The sequence below is a fragment of the Podarcis vaucheri genome, assembly GCF_965113315.1.
Source record: "Podarcis vaucheri genome assembly, chromosome: 11".
Classification (NCBI taxonomy): Eukaryota; Metazoa; Chordata; class Lepidosauria; order Squamata; family Lacertidae; genus Podarcis; species Podarcis vaucheri.
Window position 1 is genome coordinate 25751420 of NC_138749.1, and position 9882 is coordinate 25761301.

Genomic DNA, 9882 nt, shown 5'->3' on the forward strand with positions numbered 1-9882 from the left:
GCTTAACATGTTAACATCAGCACCTTTCAACTGAGCCCAGTAACGTATAAGCAGCTAATGTCGATCCTGCAAGATAGGTGTTATATTGCTGCACAGCTAAGTACCAACCAATGCTCTAGTAGCAGCACTCTGCACATAGCTGCAAATTCCAGACCATTTTCAAATATAACCTTACACAGAACACGTTGATGAGCGGTTGCCAGAGGCAGTGGCGTAGCGTGGGTTGTCAGCATCCGGGGCAAGGCAAGTAATTTGCGCCCCCTAACCCGTGGATTTGCGCCCCCTAACCCTAACCCCTAGATGTTGTGCCCGGTGCAGCCGGCCACCCCTGCACCTCCTACGCTACGCCACTGGCCAGAGGCTGCAAAACTGTGTGGTCAGGCTATGCTGGTGAACTTGATGGAGCTGCAAATTGACACGCCTTGTCACTGAAACCATGTGGGCCTCCAGTGACACAGATGAAGCGAAGAGCAGCTCCAAACTACACACCTGCTTCTTCAGGGGGAGTGCAGCTTGACCTAAAGCAGGACAGATGGAAGTTTCTTGGACATGAGTAGTGTCTACCAACCGCAACTCCATTTCCTAAGGATTTAGCTCCAGTTTGTAGGCTCTCATCTAGTCCATTGCCACCTCCAGGCACCGGTTCAGCACCATCACAACTTGCATCTGCTTCAGATGGTATGGAGATAACCACATCAGATGCATATTGATGACACTGTCTGTGTGATGGCACATTGCAATATTCCTGTCACTTGCTTGTGTTCATGCATATATATTTTTGGCTGACCTTGCAGGTGATGTCCGAAGGCTTGAAACAGTGTTAGAATCTATCCAGAAAAACATTCACTCCTCATCGCACATCTTCAAGCTTGCCCAGGATGCATTTAAAATAGCAACGCTTATGGACAGTCTGCCAGATATCACTCTTTTGAAAGTCTCTCTGGAGCTGGGTCTTCAGGTATTTTTCTTCTTAATGCTGTTTTAATGCTTCAGTAAGATACTATAAAACCTTGGATCAATTTTGAACATGTCTTCTTGGCACAACCAGTTTATAACGAACTTTTCCTACTCATCCATAGTCGGTGAGCTCTTCTTGTTCTACTGCTATACCAGATGGCATGGCAAAGGGAATTAAATGGAAAATCTTTATTACTTTTTCACTTAGCTGGCTTTAAAAAAAAATGGTGCCCTGCTGTTACAAGTTGTATGACGTATCAGTAGATTTACCTTGTATTTTTGGTATTAAAGAAACACACAGACTGACAGACAAAGCATGTATAAATTGTGTGGCTGCTTTTGAAATGTGCTCCAATCCTGTCCTAGAATTAGACATCTGAAACCATCAACCCTCAGAAGTATGGACACTAAGGCTGAGTGATGTATTGGCCCCAGCTGGCGAGATGGGAGTTGAGGCGCTTTCACCCTGGTGTCTCATGGGTTATGGCCAATACATATATATAATCTTTATTACGGTCCAACGACCCATAGCATAGATACAGAATAAAATACAGACTCATATAGACTCATATAGACCTGGAAGGGAGACCGAAGCGTTATTTGTTTAGTCATGGGTATGTTGATCTTTGATTCATATGACTACTGAAAGAAACTTTGCCACAGTCACTGTGATATCGTTGGATTTGTCGTCCAGAAGATATTTCCTATAGTAGGCTTCGGATTGACCCAGCCGATTTGCCAATAGTGGTTTAATGAATAGTTCCCTCACTTGATCATATTGTTCGCAATGCAATAAAATATGCCTCATACAGTCAACATCTTGAGAGCACACACAGATCCTATTTTGATAAGGGATACCTCTCAGTCTGCCATTTAACACTTCTATTGGAAATACATTTAATCTGGCTTTGGTGAAAAGACGCCGGTATGTTGGTACAGACAAATTTCTAAGATATGCAGGTGTCTGAAAATCGAATCCATAGTGGATTCCTACTGGTGAAAAGGAACGCGGGTGGCGCTGTGGGTTAAACCACAGAGCCTAGGACTTGCCGATCAGAAGGTCGGCAGTTCGAATCCCTGCGACGGCGTGAGCTCCCATTGCTCGGTCCCTGCGCCTGCCCACCTAGCAGTTCGAAAGTACGTCAAAGTGCAAGTAGATAAATAGGTACTGCTCTGGCGGGAAGCTAAACGGCGTTTCCGTGCGCTGCTCTGGTTTGCCAGAAGCGGCTTAGTCATGCTGGCCACATGACCTGGAAGCTGTACACTCCCTTGGCCAGTAAAGCGAGATGAGCACCGCAACCCCAGAGTCGGTCATGACTGGACCTAATGGTCAGGGGTCCCTTTACCTTCTATAGCTGGTGAAGCTGCCGCCGCTTGAGTTCCACTGCCTCCAGCTCCCAGTTAGTTTATTTCTCCCTCAGCATGCTGGGCGCTGGAGGCAGAGGGACTCGAGCGGTGACGGTTTCACCAGCGATATGCCGCTGAGTGACGCTGTCATTGCAGTTGCCCCCACATACTGGTCCTGGGAGATATATCACCCAGGCCTAATGAACACCTTGCCTTTGTTAGCTCAGTGCTCTAATGCAGTGATTCTTGAACTGTAGTCTACACTGTGTGAGGCACACATAAAATAGACCAAAATGCTGACTAACTCTACCAAAGAAACGGTGGCAAAATACCACTTAATGCTCTACTCATGGTGCAGCTGTACTGAATGCATAGCCATAGAGTATGGGAGTATATTAAATATTACTAGGTAGTAGGTAGATTTTGCTCAATTTGTGTGGATGCTACTATCTCAGCTGGCAATCCAGGAAACAATTATGTTAAGAGTACGTAGTCCAGCTGCATTGGAACACAGAGAGTATTCAGTTCTTTGGAAGCCTTCCACGCAGTAACCATAAAATGTGGTGGATTGCAAAGAATAGGCAAACTAGAGCAGCAGTCTGTGATATTGAAAATGGTAAGAACTACTGCTATTTAAGGTTATGATGTTTATCTTTAGATCCGAAACTGCCTGCATATCTCCAGAATATTTTGGATCTCCCAGCACACCGGGAGAAAAGCAGATTACCAGGGAATTTGTTCCAAAATGTCCAAGGATCTACTCACCCTAGTTCAGCTTGGGGATATGGAGAGGAAGACTGGGAATCCTCCCTGTTCCTTACTTTCCTTTGGCATCATAGCAGTTGGAGTTTCTGGGGGAAATCCAGAATTTCCACATTATTAGATTACAAGTGGGTTAGCCTGGGGAAGTTAGGGAGCCTGTAGCCCAGAGAAGCTGCTTTCTGGATGTAACATTTTCCTCTCTCACTTAAGATGTGTAAGAAATGCTTCTCTTTCTTGTGGCAGAGTTGATGGAGAGACTCCGAAGTGCCCCTTTTGACTAATTTCTAAGCAATGCATAGTCTCATTTTTCTTGTGTTGTGACAACTCTATTCTACAGTTTTAGTCTTGAGTCTCCCTAAAATGCTCATCTTTTTTGTGAACAGGTGATGCGCATGACTTTGTCAACCTTGAATTGGAGGCGGCGGGAGATGGTGAGGTGGTTGGTAACATGCGCAACAGAAGTAGGTAAGTGGTGCTATTGGTCTCTGATGAATTCTGATTTAACTAGCACTGTGAAATGGTGTAATCAGTCAATCAAGCATTTTATTTGTATGCTGCCTTTCCAAAGTTAAAACCATGCTCAAAGTGGCTTACAACATGCAAAAAAACCAACCCACATAATTACAAACATAACAAAACAATATATAAAACTTTAAGAAATGCACAACCAAATTGAACTATTTCCACATAAATCATAAGATAGAAAAAATATCAGTAACAACAACCACAACCACGACAATACCTGTAATGGTTCTAGGGGTTGCTTGTGTGTAAATCAACGCCACCCTTGGCTGGTTGCCTGAATGAACCCTTTCTGTCTGGACAGCCATGCACCCGTGGCTGTCTCAATCGCTGGCAGAATCCGTTAGTGGGCGTTTCTTGAACTTCTTCCAGCACAAAAGCTCTTTGACGCCTAGTCTCCGCCTACTTTCCCTGCACGGAAGCCTTCTGCGCAGGGAGGGTGTGGGCATCGAAGGACCCGTGCTCTCCCCACTGGTTCCCGGCGAGGAGTCTTGGAGCCACCTCACCGATTCCCCCATCTGCCCCCCTTCTCCACTGGTGTTACGCTGATTTCCTTCCCCAGAAGATGTGCTGCTTCTCTCCCTCCCGGGACGCTCTCCGGAATCCCTCTGAAGCCCTCCCTCTCCCTCTGGCTCCGATGGCAGTTCCCTGACAATACCCCAACCCAGGAACCTGTTCAGCAGCCTCACCTTTTGTAGCTGGAGTCAGTCCGGGCCCCGCCCTCCCGGACCAGATGGCACAAAGCATGCAAGGCAGGGAGCAGGTCTTCCAGGACTCGCAGCCAAGATGCTGCTCTTCCAAGAAGAACCTGGGTACTTCTACATCAAATATGTATCTAGGTTTTTTGTTTTTTTAATTTACCTGTCTCTGTGCAGTAATGCCACACTGACATGAACTGAGAGTACAAAACTTAAACTGTCCTCAGCAAGAGAGCCTGAGCTCTATGCAGGAGATCCCAAACAGACAGAGGAATGCAGCCACCTGAAGGAAGTAGTTTAACCTTACTTGCTATGTCCCCAAATAAAATATTGGGAACCTCGTTTGCAGGAATTTATATAAGGATAGAAGCTGAAAAGTGTTCCCTTATATGAATGGTGTCAAGGAGGCAGGAGAAAGGCATTCCCCTCATAGTCTCCCAAATTTAGAGCAAATTATGAAATGCCAGTAGTGTTCTAGTGGTTGTGCATTCACAAGAACAGTAAAGTTATCTACAAAGTTATTCAAATTAAATAACTTTTTAGAGAGCTGCATGTTCTCTTAAATGCCACATCGATCATGCATACCTCTCTTTTTCTCTCTCCTTTCAGTGTGTCTTCTAAAATCATAAACTGATTTGTCCAAACCTTTGGCTGTATTCCTAGTTTTATCTGTTACTCATGGTTGCTTTATGGTTTGCAGCTTTCAAATTTGGCCACCAACAGACTTGTGCAGGAGTGTAGAGTGCCATTACTTTCTGAGAAACAAAGGAAAACCCAATCTGTATTCTGTTTCTGGTTTTATGAAGATGGGTGCTGTTCCCCAAGCAGATTTTCTACATCACTGCAACACTTAGTGGTCAGGATTGCATTTTCCCTGTGTCTGTTGAGTTTACTATTCTTTGCTCTCCTATCAAGCGATGCTATCAGCAAATTTGCATCCTCTCTCTTTCTCTTTTTTAATAGCATGTTTGTCTTGGCCAAGTTAATTGAAACCTAGATTGAGTTCTAGATATTAGAGGGCAAGTGTGTTTTGCTCAGTTAACTATTGGCAAGCAAATTGCTTTTTTATTCCGCTGTACATTAGCATATATATGTATAGCTTCCATAAGGAAGCTGTAATGTCAAGCAAAGATCACCTCTGAGACTCTAGGAAGTTTGTAAATGAGGGACATGTTTGTTTATGTAAATGAAGGTCTGGCATTGAGTGGATGGCCTCAGTGCCTAGCGTTGGGTAAGGAGGGGTTATGTGTATGCATGCATTATAGTACAGCAGGGCCCAACTGAGCAAAATAAGGACCTCTGGGTGTGGTTAGATGAGTGCACAGATGTGTGCAAATTACTTTGAGTAATAATGAGGCACTCAAGCTGCCTATAAGCTTCAATTTATGAAGCCCATCAGTCATTGTTCGCCCTCGCAAGAGCAACAAAAGGGTACTAAAGAAACCTGCACATTTCAGATCAGAAGGCTGGTAGTGACTCTAGATGAAGATGTTGCCTTTAAGGACAGAGATTTCTATTTTCCTGCTGGGGTTATATCCAGTTCAGTTTTGACTTCTTCCTTTTTTTTCCATGGAAGGGGGTGTTAGTTCTTTAGGAGGGAAATACATTGAGCGTTGGGACATTTTGGGAATGGGCCACACACACTCAAGCTTGGGGGGGGGGACCAGTTTGTTCACATAAACGGCACAGCAATGTGTTGTCTTGGTATGCTAATCTTTATTGGAGCCGTATCATTGGGATTCTCAATCTAGTTTTCATCGCTTCCAAAGATAGGGGCCAAGGGGTCTTCAGCCCCCCCAAAGTTGATGGGCATTGCCATTCAAATGGCGTGCATGCACCACATCATGTGATCAATTATGTGGAGTGGGGCGTACCTGCCCTCCCCATTTTTTATTCAAGTTGGCACCCCTGCTTCCAAATGAGTTGTACAGGCTAAAGTACAGTGGTACCTCGGGTTACATACGCTTCAGGTTACAGACTCCGCTAACGCAGAAATAGTGCTTCAGGTTAAGAACAGAAATCGTGCTCCAGTGGCACGGTGGCAGCAGGAGGCCCCATTAGCTAAAGTGGTGCTTTTGGTTAAGAACGGACCTCCAGAACGAATTAAGTTCTTAACCTTGAGGTACCACTGTAATAAGAATAAGTTGCTCATAGGCTGTGATAGGTTGGGTCTGTTCTTCCATTTTATTAGGAATGCTCAGTCCACCAACACTCGGACATTGGTGGGGGCTTCTACCGAGTGTTACAGACAAGGACCCCCCCCCCAGGTCACAGGTTTGTTCTTTCTAGATATGTGTTCAGGTCTGCCATATTGGTGACAAACGTTTCCTTCTGTGCCTCACAGGTGTTTATGCACTGGATAGCATCATGCAAAGCTGGTTTACACTTTTCACTCCGACCGAAGCGACTAGCATTGTTGCCACCACGGTGATGTCCAACAGCACTATCGTCCGCCTGCATCTGGACTGCCACCAGCAAGAGAAGCTCGCCAGCAGTGCTAGGACGCTTGCTCTTCAGTGTGCCATGAAGGACCCTCAGAACTGCGCCCTCTCTGCGCTGACCTTGTGCGAGAAGGATCACATAGCTTTTGAGACGGCTTACCAAATTGTCCTCGACGCTGCTGCAACCGGCATGAGCTACACGCAGCTCTTCACTATAGCGCGGTACATGGAGCATCGCGGCTACCCCATGCGGGCCTACAAGCTGGCCACGTTGGCCATGACGCATCTCAACCTGAGTTACAATCAGGACACGCACCCTGCCATTAACGACGTTTTGTGGGCCTGCGCACTTAGCCACTCCCTCGGGAAGAACGAGCTGGCGGCGATCATACCTCTGGTGGTCAAAAGTGTCAAATGTGCAACGGTACTGTCGGACATCTTGCGTCGGTGTACTTTGACCACTCCCGGAATGGTGGGGCTCCACGGAAGGAGGAACTCGGGCAAGCTGATGTCATTGGACAAAGCGCCGCTAAGGCAACTCCTGGATGCCACCATCGGGGCGTACATTAACACCACGCATTCCCGGCTCACGCACATCAGTCCCCGGCATTACAGCGAGTTCATAGAGTTCCTGAGCAAGGCCCGAGAGACCTTCTTAATGGCTCACGACGGACACATTCAGTTTACACAGTTCATTGACAACCTGAAACAAATTTACAAAGGCAAAAAGAAACTGATGATGTTGGTTCGCGAACGGTTTGGTTGACAATAAAAATGTGTGTGAATGGGGGGTGGGTTGGGTTGTGGGGGGGCATTGGGAGGGTGGTATGTTTTTACTTGAGCCTGCCTTTGTATCCTTTTTAACTTAAAACAGAGCCACACCGGTATTATATGTGTATAGTTATATACTGAGTTTGCAAAACTAAATTGTCACGTTGTGAAAGTTTGTGTGTCGTTTTTTTCCTCTCTCTTCCCCTTTCCTTTTCTGTTTTCGTATGAGAGATTGAGAGGCTTAAAAAAAATAAAAAGTTTGGTTTACACTGAGTATATGTTGTCAAGTGGCAAAAGCCCACAGAGCTCTCCTGTTCTTTCTGTATATGTTCACAGCCTCAAAACAAAAAAAAGAGAAATATATTGCAATGGCTTTAAAAAAAATACAAAACCAAACAAACACCTCCATCCTGTGATAAGTACCTCGAATGGCTCCAGCTTTACTCCTTTGTAACTCATCCTGACATTTCAGCTTATTTAAATGAACCAACCAACCCAACCACACAAATAACGAAATGGTTTCAAAGGCTGACCCACGTGGCTTTGCAGTGCTTGTTCATCCAGAAGCATGGCACACGATGCTTGTGCATGTGGAAACTTAGCGACTGTCAACATACATTCTCAGGGATTTATCTGGAAAATAAAATTAAAAAGAATGAGAGCATTTATTGTACTGTATATATATATATATTATACTATATGTCGGAATATTGAGAATAAAATATAACATTAACTAATTTATAAAGAAAAAAGAAAAAAAACCTATAATGCAAAATACTTGAAGCTGCAGTAGCTTGGTTTTTAAACAAACAAGGAAACGTATTGGAAAAGACGAAAGTGCGCCCAGCTTCAGGGCTGGCTCAGGTGATGAACTGAATATGCTGGGCATCTATGCAGAGCCACCTTTTTGGATTGAATTGTTGGATGGAAATTGGGGAGAATTTTATACATATATATATATTTATACAGGCGAGTGTATGCATATATACATATGTATGTATCCACACTTGCGTGCTTGTAACAGGTACTCTAGTCAAGAGGGGACAACACAGCCAGAGCAGCAAGCCTTAGCATTAAGAATACATACAGTATGCCAGATTTGGGGTTTGTGCCTCCTAGCCTAGAAAACTTAAATATCCCTTTTTCACACATAGGATGGCTACAAATAACGTCGCCCCTACATTGCCGCTACTTGTAAACTTATCAAGGTGTGCACGAAACCTGTGTGACGTCCTGGCCACGTGTGGCACCTGGCCATTGGTAAGGTGACATTTTTTAAAAACTGCTGGTCTTGATCCAAATACAACAGGGGAAAAAAGAGTTGTGCCCTAAAAATTCCCTTGCTACGCGGCCGGTCGCTGCAAATGGCCAGTTTCCCATGTGGTTCATACCCACTGTGGTTAGTTCACAAGTGGCAACTGTGAGGTAGAAGTTTGCCTGTGGCTACCTACAATGTTTTCCAAAACAATTGACATAATACATTACACCTTTGCAGTGAGCTAATAATAAGCTAACCTTTGTGCACAAATAACATATATATTATATATATATATAAATATATTCTGCATAGGTATTTGACTTTGTGCAGGACAGAAAGTTGTGTAGGTATGACTGTTCTACTTTTCGGTTCGTTTGTTTTTTCAAAAAATATTTTTTATTTCTTCTAGAATTACTTCAAAAGAAAGCAGCCTTCTATCTTGCCTTGTCTTAATGCTTTAAAATAACCAAACTGGAGATCTAACTACCAAACTGTTCATTATATTATTATTACTGTTATTACCAACTTTGGTTACAGTATAGTGTCCTTTATTTTAGCTGATGGTTCTGTATCCTTGTGCTTTTTAAAGCATTTTTTAAAACATTTTGGTGCAAAAGTTGTCCCGTGTCTCTTGTTCCCTTTGTTAGAGAACATGCTAGAAGTATGTTTGTAGATTTTGTTTGTTTGTTTAGAGGGGGGGAACTTGTTTCATGCTCTCCATTTTATTTATTATACTAGGGGGAAAAGGTTGTATTTCATCACCCCATGTAAACATGCTCATGAAGTTGAAAGTAATTAAGATTTGATACACTGATATCAATTTATTTATGTAACTAAATCACTGTTTTATAAACTTGTTAATGATCAACAATTTTTTTTTGTTTTGATTAAAATTAGTTTTTTGAAAGTTGATTTTGGACTCCTTTTTGATATCTGTTACTTGAGAGGGAAGTAAAAACACCCATTGGTGCTGAAACTTGCTTATGACTGGGATGAAGCCTTCCTTGGTTACTGGGAAACAACCCAAGTTCCTCTAGTCAATTTTGCACTGAGTTTAAATACTAATGGCTGCCCCTGGACCAAGAGGCAAGAGAGATGCTAACAATATTAGAAGTGCTCAGTTCCT

General features: G+C 43.8%; 1 protein-coding gene across 3 annotated transcripts in view; it reads left to right on the forward strand.

Moving 5' to 3' along the window:
* The window catches only part of ZSWIM6 (zinc finger SWIM-type containing 6), a 96175-nt gene extending 86507 nt beyond the window's left edge, over window positions 1–9668 (forward strand). For all 3 annotated transcript variants that reach the window (XM_082241780.1, XM_082241781.1, XM_082241782.1), the window contains exons 12-14: window positions 795–958; window positions 3450–3531; window positions 6631–9668. In XM_082241780.1, coding sequence (XP_082097906.1) covers window positions 795–958; window positions 3450–3531; window positions 6631–7493 — 1109 coding nt within the window. In that variant the 3' untranslated portion in view covers window positions 7494–9668. The remainder of the gene's footprint in view (window positions 1–794; window positions 959–3449; window positions 3532–6630) is intronic.
* Window positions 9669–9882: the final 214 nt, after the last annotated feature.